This window comes from Excalfactoria chinensis, chromosome 7 (assembly GCF_039878825.1).
Source record: "Excalfactoria chinensis isolate bCotChi1 chromosome 7, bCotChi1.hap2, whole genome shotgun sequence".
Taxonomy (NCBI): Eukaryota; Metazoa; Chordata; class Aves; order Galliformes; family Phasianidae; genus Excalfactoria; species Excalfactoria chinensis.
In genome coordinates this window covers 4,382,273-4,403,063 of record NC_092831.1, presented here as the reverse complement: position 1 = coordinate 4,403,063, position 20,791 = coordinate 4,382,273, and the positions used below count along the sequence as shown (strand labels likewise).

Genomic DNA, 20,791 nt, shown 5'->3' with positions numbered 1-20,791 from the left:
TTTAACAAAGTAATAGCAGGTATGGTTATGTTTTATGGTCTGATTTTATATTCTTACTATCTGACCTTAATTACTGTAGCCTGTCCACAGTCACTTCCATTCATCGAAGGACAAGCACAAAAGTGAAAACCTGATAGTGTAAATGCTTTCTAGTACTAGAAAAAACAGAAATCCATCCACCAACACTACAGTTTCTTGCCTAGATAGTCTGCCAGTGAGAATTTAACAAGGAAATTGATCAGTGAATTTTTATGTATACCACAACCACTCTAATATAATATTCCCTTTGTTGTCTGCTCAATCACAACTCATTATATTAGTAATGAAAAATACCTGTCTCATCTATTTTAGTGAACTAATGTGTACTAGGATATGGCTTTAATTAACATAAGAAACTGAGACTTACAAAGAGAAAAACAGAACATTAAGAAGCTCATCTAATATTAAAAATACATACAGGTCTGATATACTCAATTTGTTCAAGCAAAAGGTGAATTGCATTCAAATTATATCGACATAAGTTCAGCTGTATCTGAGTAAGCACATTCTTTTGATAGCTGCAGGCAAGAATTCTTCACAGGAATTAAGAGATACAGACTACTGCAGAATTCTAGATCACCATATGGTTTTGAAAACCCATCCCAAGCAAAATTCAGTATACTAAGAAAACATGAATTAAATACAAAAGTCTACTTCGTACCCATTGACAGGATCAACAACAATTCCTCTGGGGTGAGACATGTCTCCCTCTAGCAATGTTTTCCGACTCTGAGCAGCTTTTTCCAGTCTGGCTACAGCAATTGTTTTCCTGTGGCCATCATTTGTCCAATAAAGATTATTTCCAATCCAGTCCACTGCAATTCCTTCTACATTATCAAGATCTGAGAGAGAAGGGAGATACAGTAATAAATGTTTAATGTTACATATTCACATTCTAACACTATCCATTGGTGTCAGCAATGGGAAATTTATCCTAAATGCACTTGGATTATTTTCTTGACTTCTAATATTATTGACTGCATTTCAATATTAAAGTTTACTGTCTCCTACCTGTGAGGTTATTTTTTTTATTTTGCAGATGTTTTTTCTGGGACAAACTCATCACTGATACTGCTTTTAGAACTCAAACACCTTTACTGACTGCAGCTCTAATAACCTATTTTGTTCCCCCCAAGTGAAAGTCTCCAGGATGAATAGGAACATACTGTACTTTTACCTACTCAAAGGCAAATAAATCACAATATACATAATAGCACAGTGCAGAAACCTTCAACTTACTGTAAAACAGATAAAATAGTGCATTTTTGATGATAACGCTAAAATATAATGGTTCTATCCAATAAATGAAATATTGGGCCTTTTATGCACCTACATGCAATAAAAGCTTCTATAAAAAGTACTGCTACTATCTCAATCGCATTGCAACAACAAATGACTGCACAACCCTTCAGAGGAACAATGTTTTTCAGTGCTTTGTAATGCCATCATGTTCCCTATCAGTGCATTCAAACATCCTGCTCCTGCAACGTTTCTTTTTTTTTTTTTTCCTAAATCTTATAAGCTATTGCTTTTAAAAAAGAGAAAAATGCATTGAAAATGTAATATTGAAGTATATTAAGTCACAGACAGTTGCTGTATGCTAGAACTTGAAAATAAGTTTCCTTAAGACAGATCTTTCAGTAAGAATGCTTTCAATTTTTAAAACCAGAAAGCAAACTCAATCTTGTGGCTACTGACTGTTATAGCAAAACAGTCATATAATAGCTTTAAACCATTTTCCCTTATCAGTATTGCCTATCTGAATACAATGTCAGTGGACAAACAGCACAGAGAAATGAAAAGAAATATAAAGATGAAGTTCTTTTTAATATGAGAAGCTGGAAATTCTTGTCGATATTATAGGATACATAAAGTAGTTGAGAAATTATTCTGCTTTAAAAAAGGTTTTGTAGCTTTAATGTACAACTGCCTATAACTCCAACTGTGTAGCTGTTCTATCTCATGCGTACTACATATGTTAAATTAAACAATCGATGTGTGTATGTTCTTGAACTCTACCCCAGTGACCTGAACAGTAACAGGAGTTAAAGATAAATAGCTGCCATTTTTAATCAAGTAGTTTTTTTTGAACATGAAAAGTGAAGCCTGACTATTTCTGCATTTGTATGTTTTTGTTTTTTAACTAAACTTTAACTGAAGTACGGTGAAAACATTCTTCCATTATGATTATTTCACATTTTCTGTGTTCACATGTCGATAGATCCAGCTGTAGAAATTAGTAAAATCAGTGAAATAACAAATCATTGGTCACTGACACCTCCTCAACATTTTTGTAATTTAGCATTATATGATTCAAAATGTAATAGAGAGATAAAAAGCAACCAACAAAGTACTAAGTACATCTTCTTCACAAGAGAAACTAGACTTATACGTAGGAAATCAAAGGCATCTCAGCAAGTTTTTTCTTAAGAACACACAGAAAAGACTCATATCAAGTCTGAAGAAGGGAGTAATTTGTTCAGAACTTATTTTTATTTGTATTCTGTCTGACCTATTTATTTGAAATTGAACATGGTTTGTGCATTAAGAAAAATCAGCTTGTCAATTCAAAGGTCTTACTTGGCTTTTTTTTGGGGGGAGACAATCCAGTCCAAATAGAGACTATATTTGAGTGACTGACTAATAAAACCCCTGCATTGGAAGAAGGCTCAGTAAAGATGGGCAAGGGCAACGTGCCCATGAAGTTTAGAGAATAATGTTGGATGAGACTGACCCATAGCTGCAGCAAAGAAGATAATTTATCTCTACACAACGAGGAGCAAAGAACTGACTTTGTTTTAGATAAACATCTATCAAGGGATGGATAGTTCATTAAAAGAGTGAAGGTCTTCCTCAGTTAGTCAAACATGGCTCAGCCAAACACAGAATATAAGAACTAATTGAAATTCACTTTTATTTAACTATCTAAAAGCTTTGAATACATTCCTCAGTTTTACTCTAGGTTGCTCTGCCACTCTAGCTAAACAAAATTGATTCCACTACTCTGAGCCAACTTTCCACAGCAAAGCCCTTTAAACTTACAATGAATCAAGTAAAAGAACGGCCATTTTTTATCATTGTTCATTTGACAACTGGAAAATTAACATTTGTAATTCCATCAGAATTTTATAATCAAGAGTAGTATGTGGGCTCCATATATGTGAAATAGATGCATAAGATTTTTAAAAGCTTGTATTTCTAAAGGCAACATATTTAAAACCAATGTGGCAAATTGTAAGATATTATATAAGCATACAGAATTGCCTAGCTCCATCAATACCAGGTAAATCATGCAACCAACATGGCCTAAAATAAAAGACAATGTAAACTGATTAAAAAAAACATAAAAGTAGGTGTTCTCCCATATACCAACCAGCTAGATAGATTTCAAACAGATTCATAGTCTTACCTTAATCTTACTTAAACACAAAGCAACCCCTTGCCCATCCTTGCTAATTTTTACAAGAGAATAACAAAAAAACTTCAAGGCCCACAGTGACCCCCAAAAACATCAATGGGCCAAGAAACGCTTTAGAAAACAAAGAAGAAAAAGGGAGAGGTCATCCATATGGTAGTCCAACTGAGTAATATTTCAAAAAACAGTTAAAAATCTGGTTTGTTTCATTTTTTAATGTAAAAAAAAAAAAAAAAAAAAAAAAAAAAATTCATTTCAAAATAAGTTTGAAGCTTTAATTATAGCATTTTCTGTTGCTGATGAAAGTATGCTACTTTTGCAGTTGTGCTGCCAACTCTAGGATTGGCTTTGCTGTGAGCTGTCAAACAGTTATCAATACTACACAGCAGTTTATTTTCCAAAGTGAAGAATAGGAAATCACAGCTGAAACTATATGGGAAATCAAACTCCAGCAGCGTTAGGTGCTCAGCATTCTCAACTGCTAGTCAACAGCTTGTAGGATCAGGCTCCCATGTAGGCAAACTGTAATTATCTACGTTACAGTGTTGTTCGAGCTAGCATATCTGTTCTTGCAAAACCTGATAGTCACAAAAAATGACAACTTCTAATCTGAGAAGTGACACCTACCACAGATAGAGCTCCTTAGCAGCATGCTGTTCCGAGCAAATATTAAACTACCTACTGACACACCTGATTTTCTCTAGTAGCCTTCCACCAGAGAACGATTTAATCTATCCCTGCTGAGTTCTCAAGAGCTGACAAGAATAAAAGCTGAGGTGGTATGGCCAGAGGCCATATTAATTTTTTAAACCATGAAACATACATTAACAAGTACTCTTTAAACATACTTTAAAGTTATGAAACTTCTCCATGTTCTAACTAATCATGTAAACTCCTGGGAAAGAAGTGGGTGGAGAATGACAATGATTATTTTTATTCATTTTAAGTATCAGTGATACCAATAATACATGATCAAACAATCCATAGCACTTCAGAACACTTCGGCATTCTGATATGTTGTATCTATAATAAATAAAAATTACAGTTAAACATAATGTAGGAGAAGTAGCTGATTCAGTATATATATATATATTATTATATATATATATATTATATTTTTATGGTTGCCTGTTTGATTAGACTAAACTCAACCCATCTGACACTTCGGCAAGGATGCCTTTTCGTATTACCTTACAGTGTTTAAATCTATATACTGTTCATCCTCTTCCTGTACTTAACATTTGGATTACTTCCTTGTAAAATGAAACGTGTGTATTCTGGTTAAAGTGTTTCAGCAGTGGAACTTCTGTGATGCATGTTATCTATTTCCGTATTCACAGTGAATCAAAGAATTACACAGTCGGCAGCTGAGCATTCATTACTTAGATAGCCATCCCTTGTTAAGTGTTTGAGACCTGTAGAGACCTTACACCAAAGAAAAGGACAATCTCACTGTAAATAGGAGCTAACTTCTGAGATCTGGATTAAAACATAGATTATGAATGGAATGGAAACTCCTGCATTAAAGCAATTGTTTTGTTTTTCTGTTTTGTCGTGGCTTTTTTTTTTTTCCTCTTGACTAATAGGAAACAATTATTGTAGAATGAATTTCAACTGAGGTAAGGAGCTGAAGCAATATTCCATGAATTAGTTCTACGAAAGGAAAAGGTGAGTTGACAGATTGGAGCCTTTAGTTGGAAAAACAGCATTTAATTCAAAGAGATGTGATTCTTGGCCACTGAGACTCTGTATGATATGGTGGGAGAAGTGGAAAGTAGAGCAGTGCTGATATTTTCTCAAATTGCCATATATTGTAAAAATATCTTTAGATTCTCAGAAATGCTCATGTCTTCCTACTGCTTCCGCAGGTAGGAAGAAGAAAAATGCATCAGAAAAAAACAACAACAAAACAAAGCCTAACCACCCAAATTATTATTATTGTTGTTAGTGATTTCGCACTACAGAAAGTCTTCCTCTGCCAGCCTACTTGAATAGACTCCAGAAACCACACTGTGATACAGTCTATAGAGAAAAGTCTCATAACACTCCCAGAGATATGGGACAGTTCAGTGAACTGTTACATTATGGATTCATCCCATCAACTGAAAGAATACAGTGGAGATAGAGTTACTCAGTGGCAAGATACAGGCTAAGCACACACGGAGTCATCAAACAGCATCTCTGCACTTGAAAAATAAATAGGAAGTTGTAAGAAAAATAAAAAAATTAGCTCCAAGTTTGTTCAAGGTCTCGTTTGGGTTTGCTTTCAAAGGGTAGATTAAATAAAGTTTTAAATCTTCAGTTAGCATTCTTACCGTCTTTGAGGATTGTTTCTCTCTCTGTGCCATCAATTTTCTGCCGTCCAATTAGGAAACTGGTAGTATCAGCAAAGTAAATGTAATTGGTTTCTGCATGGAAGTCCAGAGCACGAGGATTGACTAAGTTCTCTATAGGGATCATGTATTCATCAGATACTTTGGTATTCAGGTCCATTCCCCGTATTATTCCTGGGCGTCCCTTCCCGTAAAAAAGAAACAATTCATTCTTTGGTCCTGCAAAAGAAAGATTACAAACATAAACAACTGATGCCGCCTAATCTTCTTTACAGTGAACAAAGTCACTGTTTAATTAACTGGCACAATTAGTGGGGGAGCAGGAGCGTTATTCAATACCAAAAATTAAACTTTCATATATTCCAAAGGTATCTAAACTCAAGAAATCTAGCTAATTACATTACCTTAATTAAAATACAAATTACTTTGGTGAACTGCTTACATCTAATTATTTTTCTTCAGTAGAAGTTCACACTGAAAAGAAATGCTAGATCGCAGAATAACCTTGCATCTAATGTGAAATGCACATATAAAGCACTGCAGACATTTAATTTTACAATTCATTAGGATCTATCCAGGTAATGTAGACCATGACTGAAGAAATCATTAGATGTAACGCGAATGTAAAGTTCAGCAAATACAGAACACCATTTTATTTTTTCACCTGAAGTTTCTCAGAAGCAAGCAAAAGCTTATAGCAAATTTCTTTCAAATAGGAAAAGAATACAACAGATTGACATACTGATTTGTTTCATGCCGAGATACAAAACGCAGATATCTATATTTCCTTCTCAAGAGATTTCTATAGTTTCATTAAATGGCTTAATTACAAATAACTGAGATAAGCTAACAATACTTATAAATGCCCTTAGATGCTTCACACTATAAATAGATCTCTTAAAATTCTCAAAAATATACTACTTTCCCCAATGCTTCTCTGAGTTCATTGAAACTGCGTTTGAAAACAGTGAGAAATTTGACTGGGTTCAAATGCATTTATCTTCCAGAATTTATCAATGGATTCAGTTTCATGCCTGTTGTCTGAAATACATCAATATCATTCGATTAATAAATAAATTTAAAAAAAAAAATAGAATTAAAGATTGGTTTAAATAGTAAGGGACCTTAAATGACATTTAATTCCAACTCCCTGCCATTAGTTTGGCTGCTTACCACTTCACCTGGTTGGCCTGAAGCCCCCATCTATTCTGGATGCTCAACAGAGCTATTCTGAGCAGGCTACTCCAGAGCCTCCCCATCCTCACAATAAAGAACATCTTCCTTATATCTAACCTTTTGTTGTACTATATTATAAGTCCTCACAATAAATGTCTCCTTTCTTAAGTATCGAAAGGCTGCAGTGAGGTCTCCCCAGTCTTTTCTTCTCCAGGCTGAAAAAACCCAGCTCTCTCCTCCCTTCATATGAGAGGTGCTCTAACACCTCATGATCCCCTCTGGCCTTGTTGCAATCCTGGACACAGTGCTCCAAGTGGAGCCTCATGAGGAAAGAGCAGAGGGGGACAATAACCTCCCTCACTCTTCTGGCCAGCTCTAGTTTGATGCAGCCCAAAACACTGTTGGCCTTCTGTGCTACAAAGCACACACTGCTGAGTCACAGTGAACTTTTCATCCAATAGAAACACCAAATTATTCTCTGTAGAGCTGTTCTCAATATGTTTGTCACTCAGTCAGCACCGATGTCTGGGATTGCTCTGATATCCCCAGATGCAAGACCATGCACTTTGCCTTGCTGAACTTCATGAGACTCGTGTGAGTCCAACTTCTCAAACCTGTCCATGTCTTTTGATATGGCATCCTACCTTCTGTCATGTCAATCATGTGGTTGTGACAGATAGAACCACAGTTACACAAATCAATCCTCTTGCTACAAAGTATTATCAGGTGAAACTTGCCTGCATCATTTATATGAGGGGTCCATTTCAAAATTTAAAGATGATTGTGTAAATGGAAATAAATAATGATTAAAACAATTAAACAGCATAGCAGACCCTATGTATTGTCAGAATGTATATTATATATATATATATAAAAATCAACACAGTAAACTGATTAACTGATAGCTCATAATGATTTTTAGAACTCTATAAACAGCATCCCGCGCCTAAACTTTCACTTGTGCAAATGGATCCTAATCAAGTAAAATCATTTTAAGGGAATAAAAGGGGTATATGAATCAAGCATCAGGTAAATATGTTATAAAACAACATTACCTGAAAATAGAGCATGTGATTTCTATTGCTATTGATTACATGTTAAATAGCACACAGAACTATTCCTGGGAACATTAGCAGCTGGCAAACTCTCTGATTTTTATTACATACTTTTGCATGACCTGCCATCACTTCCCAAGATGAAGCCAGTCCTGCAGCGACAAGTCCGTGTTTTGTAGCTGCTGCTGAGCAGACAGATGTGCGAACATCCCCCTGGCATTCCATATGGGTCCACCTCACAAGCATGGCTTCTGACTGCAGAGAGTGAAAAACAACATGACTGAACTCCATTTGAAGCAAGATAATTATATCCTTCAGCATGTAGAAAGTTCAGGCGTAGAAAAAAAACAGAATTTTCATCACAATCTTCCCCAAAATTTAACTTTAAAACAAGGTGATTTAAAAGATAAGTCCGTATATCCAAAGGATCATCTTGTGGCTATCAAGTCTAAGGAGATTATTGCTTTAATGAGATTCTGCAGTGATTCACCAGACAGCAATCCCCTGAGATAGCCAAATTTCTTTCCCTTTATTTCTTTGTTCAAATCATTTTGTTGGTGGGGTTTTTGTTTGTCTGTTTTGAGAGCAGAATCCCACGCTAACCATCCCATCCCACCTCACTATTCATTCAACACCATTAGAAAGCACCTTTCTATGGGAGATATCTACGCAGAAGCTGAAGAACAAGACAAGCCTTGTAGCACTTTTCCTGCATTTGAACAGCTGAAGAATTTAAAGAATTCCTTTCCCTTGATATATTTTTAAATGCACAGCTCTGAATTAGCAGAATAGCTCATCAAATTAAACTTCTTAAAAATTTTAAAGGTAAATCTGATCAGAAAATAACATCTATCCTTTTACCTTGTGCTGGCCTACAACAGAACAACAGTATTTTAGCTCAAAAACTATATTTTAGCCCTTCCTTTCCTTTCCCTTCAAGCTTTTTAGTTGTTTGGTGAAAGTAATCGAGAGGTTTAAGGTCAATATTTTTAGAGGTATACAGAATTTCCACCAAGTTGAGACAGCCTTTACAGCAAATCTTGACAAGCAACAAACATGCCCATTTGAAACAAAAGAAGCTGCAGAGAGAACAAAGGGCAAGAGGAACAGAGTAATTGCAGGAGGTAATAACAGATTACACTGTGCTCACATGTCTCCAATACTCAACCTCTCTGAGTCCCTCAGGGATAGAAACAGGGAGCCTACAGCGAGGAGAGTCTCTGCTACCTCTATCAGATACCAACATCTGCAAATCAGTGCCCTCAGCTACAGAGCAAAATTAGTTCATTGAATCTCCATCAGCTCAGAGATCTTTTTATTTTCTGTTTTTTAAACCACATCAGAAACTTCTCTCAGAGCAGTCAGTGTGTGTAATAACAGTGACATTTATCACCAGAATTAATGCGTTGGCTTTTTATGATCCAGCAGTCATAAAGAGGATTCTGGGTTTTATCACTAGAGTCATATCAAAATATGTTAATTGATAAAATATCATTGTAAACATTTTGGATCATGGCATCCTTTTGAGTGCAGAAAGATACGTTATTGGATCCAAGATTCAAGTCATACTAGACATCTGAAATGGATATTTTAACAACAATTCTGAGTATATAAAAGTTTCTAATCCCAGTCTTGAATGGAGACTGAACGCCAAAGATGGTATTTATTCAAGCAGGGTTAAAGTGAACAGCAATTCCCCCACTGTGCTGGCAGTTCAGCAGGCTGGCTGCCCAACTTCCATTCATTTTGGCAACCCCAAAGACTGAGGGAAGGGATTTTGAGTCCCACAAGGTTTGAACTCTGTGTGAAAAGCAGATCCAGAGAAAGCAGGAATCTCCAAAGTATGAGACCTAAGCAGGTGGGTGGTATTGGATACCTAACAATTCTGAGAGTGTTAAATCCCCAAAAGGCTGTGTTTATGAAGACAGAAAGCTCGCAAAGCAGAGCTCATTGGCAGCTCTCCAAGCTGAATGCTCAGGAATCAGTTGTAGGAGCTTTGGGAAGCAGGAAAATTGGCAGGAAAAGACACGGGAAACCAGGCACATGAAGAAGTCACAAAAATTCTGCAGTAACATTAAGTTTTAACTGAGTATTTTTGGAAGAATACTTCTTGAGAACATATCCCACTAATAGCTGGTTTTATGTCTCCTAGAATGGGAATATTCATCTTACCTGATGTTTGAGTTCTTTTCTGGTACACACGGATCTCCTTTGCATTTTCCACTCTGGTAAGGGACCGAACATCAGTGCCATTATATCTGTTTATTTGCCAAATACTGAAGTTATCTGAATTGACTGCATATAAGTAGTTTTCAAATACTGCCAAACCACAGAGATGCCTAACCTGGAAAAAAAGATGGAAGCAATCATTATTTTAGCTGAATATTTCAGATATACATTTTATAAGCATCTAATAATAACGTCCAATGCACACAGCAAACTGCACAAAATAATTTATGAATAAACTGATAAAAATCTGTAAAAAACAAAAAGCAAACTATTACAAATCTAGTTCACATGTTTGTAATTGTAGAATCACTTGAATTGAAAGGGACCTTTAAAGGTCACCTAGTCCAATTCCTCTGCAATGAACAGGGATCTATAAGACTTTTCTAACCATAAACAAGTTTGGAAAAAAAAAATGCAAAATACTTGCCACAACCCATTCATTTATTCTTAAAATGCCGTGGGTCTTCCATCTTTTAGATTAAAAACTCTTGCATGTTGTCTTAAATGCAGTATATTACATTAGCATTAACTAACGTTAATTAAATATTTATAACCATCATCAATATTAGCTAGCATTAACTAATAATTTTAGTAAATATAGATAGTTTACAGGTTGAATTTATGTATTTTTTCACTGTAACACAATCAAAGCATGCCACCAGGGCAAGATATTATCACTGAACATTTTTTAAGTAACTAACTATGCTGGTGCTCCTTTTGTGTTGTACCTTAGAATATGCCTGTGTTCACACAATACTGCTTGCTTAACAAGAAGCGAACTATTTCATTCATCTCTGATGTGTACGAGTACACTGATTGAAAGTTACTTACATACAGTTGGTTAATTAGCCAATGACAGTTCAAACACGAAGTGTTTAATTATACAGAGGTTGTGCTTGATGTATGGATTTAGAAAATTTAAAATCTCATTGAGCAATTTTGAAAGCTGAGCAAGCTAAAGAGAATTTGTTGGCAGGTGTTCAGATATTTACAGGCTGGAATCGTACTAGCGTAATCAATAAATTATTCACCACAGTGTATTTACTCAGCTCATTTACTCAGACAAATTCAGACAGACTTCACAAACCAAAACTAAAGATGATCCAAAAGTCGCCTTGCATCAAATATTTCAGTGGTTCCTGGAAACTATCCCAAGTTGACCAAATTTTGCCATTATTTTCTGCTTTTAAGCAATTAAAACTTAAATAAAATCAATGACAGTATTTCACTAAAACCCAATAGGAATTCAATCCAATTATAGTGAAATCATGGATGGAAAAGAAAAAAAAAGCAATAATAACGATGAATCTGTACCAAATTTCTGAATCCTTCTTTGCATTACTTTTGATATGTTTGTGCATAGGAGATAAACTTCAGCCCCTGAAATTTGTTTAGTACAGTTTGCTGGCCATGCTAACAATCCGTCATTTGCTAATTGGGCAAAGAATCACGGCACAACAGGTAAAATAATTATTCTATTTGGACTCCCTATGCACCCTGTTTAACCTCAAGCACAAAAAGATATATCCAAGGTATCCACACCAGTTCCTAAAGTCTGAGTAGCAATCAACAAGTTTAATCTCTGTAAACTTTCCCTTGGTTTTCATGAGCCTTACAACTGTGTAGAACTGCTAACTACTATTCTGCTCTCCACACTGAAACAACGACAGCTTGATACAGTCCTGTTCAAAAGCTTCCAGACTCAGCATTTGTATTTATGACTCTGAACATCTGAATCAATTAAGAAAAAACATCACTACCATCAACCAAATATGATTTAAGGCCATCTTCATTGGTCTGAACAGGTGAATTACTTCTGCTGTTCTTCTGTTTCTTTAACATTCCTCCACCCGTTAATCTTCCCTTCCTGAACTGGCAATATGTTTTTGTCTTTACTGATTCATTGCCTGGTATCTCTCCACTGCCCCATATTTTCCCTCTTAAAGCCTTTTACAATGGGAACTGAGACTTAAACGGTGCATTGCTAAAGAACTACTACATGGAAGTTCATAATTTGTAAAATAGGCTAAACTGCAAATGAAATAAAACATGCAGCAGATCCTTTAAAGTATGTTTGTGTATAATTATATTTTCCTACATTTTTCAAATAAATACCTACTTGTCTGCCTTTTATGACTGTATGCCTCTTTCTCCCTTCATAGTCAACAACTTCCACATTATCCAGATAGATGTCAACCCAGTACACATATTTATTGATGAGGTCTAGTGCAAGAGCAGTTGGCTGTTCAATTTTAGAGTCCACTATCCATGTTCTGTTCATTCCATCCATGTCACATCTCTCAACCTTTGCAACATTCCCGTAGTCTGTAAAGAAAAGCTTTCTGTAGAAAGAAAATAAAATGTGAGTTTCAAAGGGTAAGAGCATAGAGCAAAGCTCCTCGTGGCACAAAGCAAAGCAGGATTTCATTCCTTGTCATTTTGGAGACAATATTTATTAACAGTTATCAGTGACTAACAAAGCAGTTCACCGTATCTTCTAAGAAATCCACGCTTACATACTTTCTTTAAGTCGAATATACAGACGTGTACATAAATGAGCATGAACAAATTACTTTACACCTCATGTAGCACCTCAATGTATTGTGTTATTTTTTTCCTGGTCGGTATACACATGTATAGAGACTATATTAGAATCTTAAATATATCAATACAATCACTATTAAAAAAAAGAAATGGCAAGATAATTACAAATACTAAACAGTGGCAAATCCAGGAAGTGCTCAGATGGTTTGGAGAACAACTCATTACATATATGGTAAAGCAAATATGGTGATTCATAATATCAAGTTTATGAAAAATGTATTCCTAAAGAAGATGTGCATTATTGCAGTGCATTTATAACATCTTCAGAGGGTGACTGGCACAGATCTACCAGTTATAAAGCAGGCTTCAAAATATTTCCAGAAACTCAACAAATCACTTCATCCAAGAATAACAGGAAGCTATTGAAGGCTTAAAATTGCTACTAAATCTTCTCAACCCAAGCCTTGATTAGTATTCGGTGGATTTACTAAACAAATCAATTCTGATTAACTTGACAATATTATAACAAGATTAACTATTTGTGAGATTAAATCACATTTGCAAGCAAAGACCACCTTGGCATGACTTTAACATATTATAACAAATAATACAATTCCAGATTCAGTGCTACTAAAACTACCTTGAGAATCAGGATTTCATTTTGAAAATGAAGTGAATTATGGCCTCAATTATTGCCATTAGTGGTAATAACCCTACATCAACAGTATAAAAAACCTGTCATATACTCATGTTGAAAAACAGTAACTTATAGCTTTGTAATCTGTTATTGAAATTCAGCATTCAGAAATATTCGGAAATATTAGGCTAGAAAGAATACATGATTGCTGTGCAGCAAAATAAGAGCCATATCCGTCACTATTACCATATTTAGAATGAATTCTTACTTATTAAAATGTAGATAAAGAGTATTTCATAGAAGGAAATGATTACAACATCAACAAAAATGTTGAAGGCATAAGAATTATTCGTAGTGTAGGAAGAGTAGCTGTAAAAAGCTAAAATGAATTGATCATCAAATCATAAAGCAGGGACTGAGGAGAATTTGAAAGGTCACATAGTCCATCACCAGGCCATAAGGCAGAGTAAACTTAACCTACAACATTCCTGAGGGATAATTCCATTCCTGACAGAGAATCTGATTAATCAAAGTCATTCTGAATTCCTGTCTTGTCCTTCATTGTAATTCCATACCACAGCTGCACTTTAAGAGCACTTTAAAAAACCACACACTTAACATTTAAATTCATATAATCAAAATGTGCATGCCACAGATGATATGCAAAGCAAAAATTATGTCTGCAAAGCAAATGCTTTGTTTGGAATGAAAAGAGCCAAGGAAAATTAATGAGAATATATACCTGTGTATTTAATCAGCAGTAACAAGTCTAATAGCTATTACATTTAAAATAAGTTGTTAAAACATTACACATTGACAATTTGAAGGGATCACATTTAGATTTATAATAGAAATCTATGATTTAAGATTCAATTACTCAAATCAAAGCTCATTTTGCAATCACAGAAATAAGTTGTGTTGCTGCTGTGATCAAGAACATGCATCTATGTATATTTATGCATATACAAACACACGTGTATGTCTATATAGGGCCTCATACACACATACACAGGCGCTACAAAGATCTGAAGTTTGACTTCAGGTTGACTCTTTACCAGATTGCTTAGCAAACATTATTCCTACACAAGATTAATACTACTACTCTGTATAAAAAAGGACTAATATACAAGTAATAATTTATAATTAATTATCTTCTATAATTACATTTACACAATTAGGGAAAAAACTTTTGCAAGTAAGTAACAAATAGATACAGAAAAGAACAGCTAGTTTTAGTTGTTTTTGCAGCATTCTTGGGCGGGGAAGGTATTTCTTTGTTTTCTAAATATCTGATTTTTATTAACATCAGTAGTGGCAAGGAAACATAACTCCATGCATAAATAACATACAAACTTTTAATTTTGACAATAATTATCCTTCTCCTGGAGACTGACAATAGCATTAACTTTTAATGTAGAGGCAACAGAGCAAGAAAGTAATCACCTAACTGTTGTCATATGATCAAAGTATACCGAAAATTAGATTAGGAAAATTCAATACTTTACCATGTGAATCTGAAACACAACTCTGCATTAAAATGCCATTGTAGATTTGGATAAAATAAGGCTTAAATCAGGGTTGCATTTCTAACACGTGAAGCTGACCCCACAATTACACTATTTTTTCCTTTGCCTTGGGAGTTCTCAAGGATACACAGGTATTAATTTACACTAAAGACTGATTCTGCTGTTCACAAATGAGGCTGGATTTGCCTATTCATTTTCTGTAGAGGATGGTGAAATCTTTTATCAATTCACAGAGCAATTTCAGCACAAATACTGACCATTTGCATTTCCCTGTACAATCCATGTACTATGCATTAGTACTGACCATGAGGGACAGCTCATTCAGGGGCAAGGAGATCTGTGTTCATTACAGCCTTTAGTTCCTGAGACTACCAATGAGGATGCTAGCTGGGGGAGCTACAGAACTGCAAAAATCTTTGGCATTAAATTGATTTATTTTTTTTAAGGCACGTTATCCTTGGAGAGCTACAGACTTCTTCATGCATAGATAATCTGAATTATCTCCTAGCTCTTTAAAACACACGTTCTGTCCATTTTTAATTAATACTAAGATATGTTATCTTCTTCAAGTATAGGTGCTTTGCAGGCACCAGATAATAATCTTTTTCCATACTTCTCAAACCAATTAAAGTATCTGTTTTGTCCCGGTGCTCTTCCCAAGAGGCTTTTCCAGAATGGTTTATTCTAATGCTTATGAATCACGGAATCACCAAGGTTGGAAGAGACCTTTAAGATCATCCACTCCAACCATCCACCTATCACCAAAATTTCCCACTAAATCATGTCCCTCGGTACAACATCTAAGTATCTCCCGAAACCTCCAGAAATGGTGACTCCACCACCCCCTGGGCAGCTAATAACTCCTCCAAAAACCAATGAGAAATTCTCAAGACTACATCACAGCTTACTAATTTATACAGAACACTACAGACTTCAGCAGTTTGTTTTCCCCATTCCCCTCACCCCCACTTTTTTTTCCTTTCTAAATGTATTTCCTTATGGCAAGCACAAACTTCCACTGTCTACTGAGCAGCTAGAGTTAAGCAAGTAAAATCAATCTTCTTATCTCATTAGACAGCCTCTTTATGTCACCCTTCTTTGAAGTTATATGAATTTTAGGTCATGTTATTGACCACAGCATGGTCAGTACTGGATATGTTGCTCTGAAGAAAAGCTCACTGGTGTCTGTACAAAGTCACCGTAACTTCCCCACATCAGATGAAGTTTCATCCATCACTGCATGGTATTTGCTATTTTCACAGCTCTATTAGACTGCTGATTTACGGTCATCCTATCACCAGCTATTACATGAATCTTCCTCACTCTGCCAATTTCCCAGTTGTTAGCTGACTTTCTCCAGGCTATGAAATGCAATGCATTCCATAACCGAACAGGTAAGTCTGAAAAACTGATGGCTGGATTTTTCCAGTGAGAGTTTGGTTTCAGACAGGAAAACATAGGAATTATTTCCTCATCCCCAATCCGAGCAATAAAATCCCTGTAATAATTCAAAATGAAAAACCAATGAACAACAAACAGTAGCAAAGCCATGTTACTAATAAAACTTAAGCTTAATTAGGAATGCCACATGACATGACACAACAGTGAGTTTCCCAGTTCCTATTCCAGTGGTCAGAGACTCACCTCTTCTCCAAGTCCCCAACCAGTTAGGAGGGCCTCAAAAGACCTGCTGCTCTTTTCTGACAAAAGATATCTGTCCTCAATAGAAATTTCCTTCCAGACCCAGATAGCTTCTTAGTTCAGCTGTAAAACATTATATGCCTCCCTTACCACCCTTGTGTTTAGTTTTTGCTCTCTCACTGTCTCCTCTTTATTGCTAACTTCTGTTTTCCAAGCTATGCAGTCTTGTATCTGATTTCTACTGTGTTTAATCTAAATGAAGGTAATTCGATAAAATTTAAATTGCATTTAATTAATACTATGTCTTATGGCATGGTCCAGGAACATTTTCCTCTCTGTTAATATTTCAATTGATTTCTGAGTTCAGTAGTTTTCTTTATCCACATACGAAACAAAATAAATCAGCCACACTGACTTCACACATTTTTGGTGGTAAACTGGCCATGACCCTTGCTGTACCAGACAAGTTTAAGGTACTTAATACTACTTACTTGATCATACAATAGATGATCTTTATGGTCCTTTTCAACCCAGGCCATTCTATGATTCTATGATACACAATACTTAAAACAACCATGACATGTGGGGTACATCCGCCCCCCCTTCAGATATGAAGGCAAAAAACATTGGGGGCGTTTTCCTCCCATCTTTCTTTCTAGCACAATGCACCATCCATCATGATAACAATAACTTCCCCTTGAAACATATTGCCATAATAAATGGGCTAGAAACCAGGAGGGCTCTCCAGTGACACGTTTTAACTTCTTAGCTGTTTTTGGAAGGAAGTGATAGGTGGATGTTTTAAAGGCTCTGTAGGAGTGAAATTTCATTAATGCTCTTCTGTGGTTTCTGTAACAGAAAGGTGGACATACGTTCCAAATGTTCCCAATATTTTGAAGTCCTGGTAATGAGTGCAAATTGTAAAACAAAATGGTATCTTCTCATAGAGAACTGTGGATTTAGCACCACACAGAGAAGCAACGAGCTGAGTTATAGATCAGGAAAAAAAAACAGATAGCTCACTCTCACTGCACAGAGCCTAGTTCAAATACACCATTTATTTCATAAGAGAATATATACAAAACCAACTAAAGCTCAACTAGATGCTGTATAGAGAACACTTGTAAGAAAATAATACACAGAAGCCATCAGTTTAAACAAAGGTTTTCTGATTTGCAGTAAGATAGGCAGCAGTGTGAGTAGGGAACAGAATAAGATGTTGTGGATTTAAGAATGGATTTAAAAGAATCACATCTGGCCTGCTAAAGTAGATACAAATTGTCACTCGTACCTCTTAGTGAGCAGAGCAACACAACACAAGAGTGGAGTTCCGTAACTATCTTTTTCCTGCTAAAAGAGTCTGTCTTTGCCAATAGAAAACCAAACTTGATTTCCATTGTCAGGGAGGAAAACAAAACACATATTACTTCTGCGTCTCTAAGGAAATTACATTCAGAAAGATTATAAAGCAAATGGAATACCATAATCAGAACTGTGATTTATTATATTGATTCAATTGTATACTCCCCTACTGTTTAAGCATATCAAAATAATATCTTGCAAAGAATTTACCATGCTTGACCCTTTCCACTTTTCAGGATCACCAAGGTTGGAAGAGACCTTTAAGATCATGTAGCCCAACCAAAGTAAATAGGTAGCAAACCCATACATGCTCTAATATAATCTTTTTCTTGCTTCATTGGAATGTTTCTCCTTTTCCAGAACAGTACATACAAAACCAAAACTATTGGCACATGGGCTTGTCCATACTCAGAAAATTTGTATTATCACTCAAATCATGTACTCAGTGCTCATAGATGTACTTAAAACTTATACATGGAAAGAACATGATGATGAATATATACACACAACTTGGATTTTTGCTTGTTATTACATCAGAGGTCAATTTTAGCAGCCATATATTTTATCAGATAGAGAACATGGAGTGAAATAATTTCACCAAAGTATATTTAAGTTATGTTCCTTCATTGGAAACTCATGCTCTGTCTTGTGCTTTGAAGTCAACTACTTTTGGATTTCCTTTTAGCATAATATTTATATTATTTTTCTTTGAATTATTTCTTGAATAATGGGATGACAACTTTACCATATAAAATATCTACAAAACACGAGTACCTAGCAGAATATATACACTGAAAGAGTTACTGTCAAAGGCTTAATTAGGATTATACTGAAGTTTTCTCATAGTAATAACCAAAACACAGTATGTTTCCTGAAGCTATTTAATTTTCAATATATAATATTATATATACACTCAAGACTACTTTTCTCATACACTTTATAAACAACCTTCTCCTTTCTGCGGAAAAACAAAAATAAACATTGAAAATCAGTTTTTAGAAATAGGATTTGGGGAAAAAAAGAACACAAAATCATTAATTGTTCTGAACTTGAAGGAAAAAGAATAAAAGAAAAGAAAAAGGAAGAACCCTGAAAGTGTGCCTGATTTCCAGCCTAAAAGGAAAACAGTCAGACTACTGGCCAAGAGCTAAGTACAGCAACGGAGTAAATTAGGACAGCAAGAGCATTAACATAGCCAGCTGTTTAAAAATGGCTCTGCAGATACTAGTGGGCTATTATTTCCCAGAACTAAACCCACTTCTCAAATGACTTTCAGTCCAGTTTGAGTAATTTTAGTTTTATGAAATTTTGGGCACTATGAATCACATAATCATTGAATTACCCAGGTTGGAAAAGACCTTAAAGATCATCAAGTCCAACCACAGCCTAACCATAGTACCCTACCACTAACAACCCTCTGTTAAATCATATCCCTTAGTACCACATCCAAATGGCTCTAAAACACATCGAGGGACGGCGACTCAATCACCTCCCCAGGGAGCCTATTCCAGTACCTAACTAACCTTTCTGTAAAGAAGTGTTTTCTAACATCCAACCTAAACTTACCTTGGTGCAACTTGAGGCCATTTTCCCTTGTCCTGTCACTTGTCATGAGTGAGAAGAGACCTGCCCCACTCTCACTGTAAGCACTTTTCAGGTACTGGAAGAGAGCGATAAGGTCTCCCCTCAGCCTCCTTTTCCCCAGACTATGAAACGCAACAATAAAGACATTCAGTATTATTGGAGAGAGAAAATTATGCTTTGTACGTAGAATCACAGAATCACAAGTCTGGAAAGGACCTACAAGATCATCTAGTCCAGCCGTCCTCCCTTTATCATACCTACAGAAAACCACTAAACCATATCCCTCCTAGCTCCCTATCCAGATGTCTCTTGAACACTGCCAGGAATGGTGACTCCACCACCTCCCGGGGCAGGCTATTCCAGCATCTGACCACTCTGAGAGAATCACCTACATCCATTGCTACAGATTTCTATTTTAAATTAAACAAGCTTTGTTTTCAAATTTGAGATTCCTGATTACCAACTTTTCCTATTCACATTAGTTATCAAGAATGAAAAAAAGGCATCGTTTTTACTGTACTAATTTATTTAAATATTTATTATTAATTTTTAACAGTTCTTTCTCCTTGGTATTTTGTGACCTATGCCAGACTAAATGTCAGTAAAAGCTGGCATTTGAGAACCTGTCTCATCTATCTCTTACAGAAAATGCTGCAATAATCATCATTATAGAGGATTATATGAAACTAATCAAAAAATCGCTTTGCAAGCTTTAGGAATCTCAGGGCTCCATTTTTGCATGCAGATCTGATGAAAGGCTATGCTTATATTTCAGAGGTGTTGCCTGTAGGTCTCAGAAGCCTCAGACCCCAGCTTTAAAAAGCAGTGATTTAAGGTCATAAATTAGTAGTCAACAGAATGGATGAGGATTTTTTTCCTCAACAACAAATTCAAGGATGGAAATTGTATCAGTGGCTATTGAACACCCAGTGAACTATTTCTATCTCTGGATATCACACAGGTGTAGACTAATGGGGAAGCTGATGGCCTCGCTGAGGGAGCTACAAATGTGTGATGTTTTACTTCATGATTTGAGCATCACTTCACTATATTTATGAGAAGGCAACTGAAATGCTGTTATTATGAGATTGCAGCAGTGATTCTGTGATTCTGCAAAGCATTCCAATGCAAACAGACATTCTACTGGAAAAATTGGTTCAGACACTGTCAGTCTACGCAAGTCTTATTAAGCACATCTTAATGCATCTCTACACTACAGATTCTAACTGTCCAATGAACTCATTAACTGC

General features: G+C 35.7%; 1 protein-coding gene across 1 annotated transcript in view; it reads right to left on the bottom strand.

Moving 5' to 3' along the window:
- The window catches only part of LRP1B (LDL receptor related protein 1B), a 563,267-nt gene that overhangs the window by 185,709 nt on the left and 356,767 nt on the right, over positions 1–20,791 (bottom strand). Inside the window, exons 8-12 of the mRNA XM_072342527.1 lie at positions 12,367–12,589; positions 10,191–10,362; positions 8,130–8,273; positions 5,770–6,006; positions 701–881 (exon numbers count right to left, since the gene is read on the bottom strand). Of these exons, the coding sequence (XP_072198628.1) occupies positions 701–881; positions 5,770–6,006; positions 8,130–8,273; positions 10,191–10,362; positions 12,367–12,589 (957 nt within the window). The remainder of the gene's footprint in view (positions 1–700; positions 882–5,769; positions 6,007–8,129; positions 8,274–10,190; positions 10,363–12,366; positions 12,590–20,791) is intronic.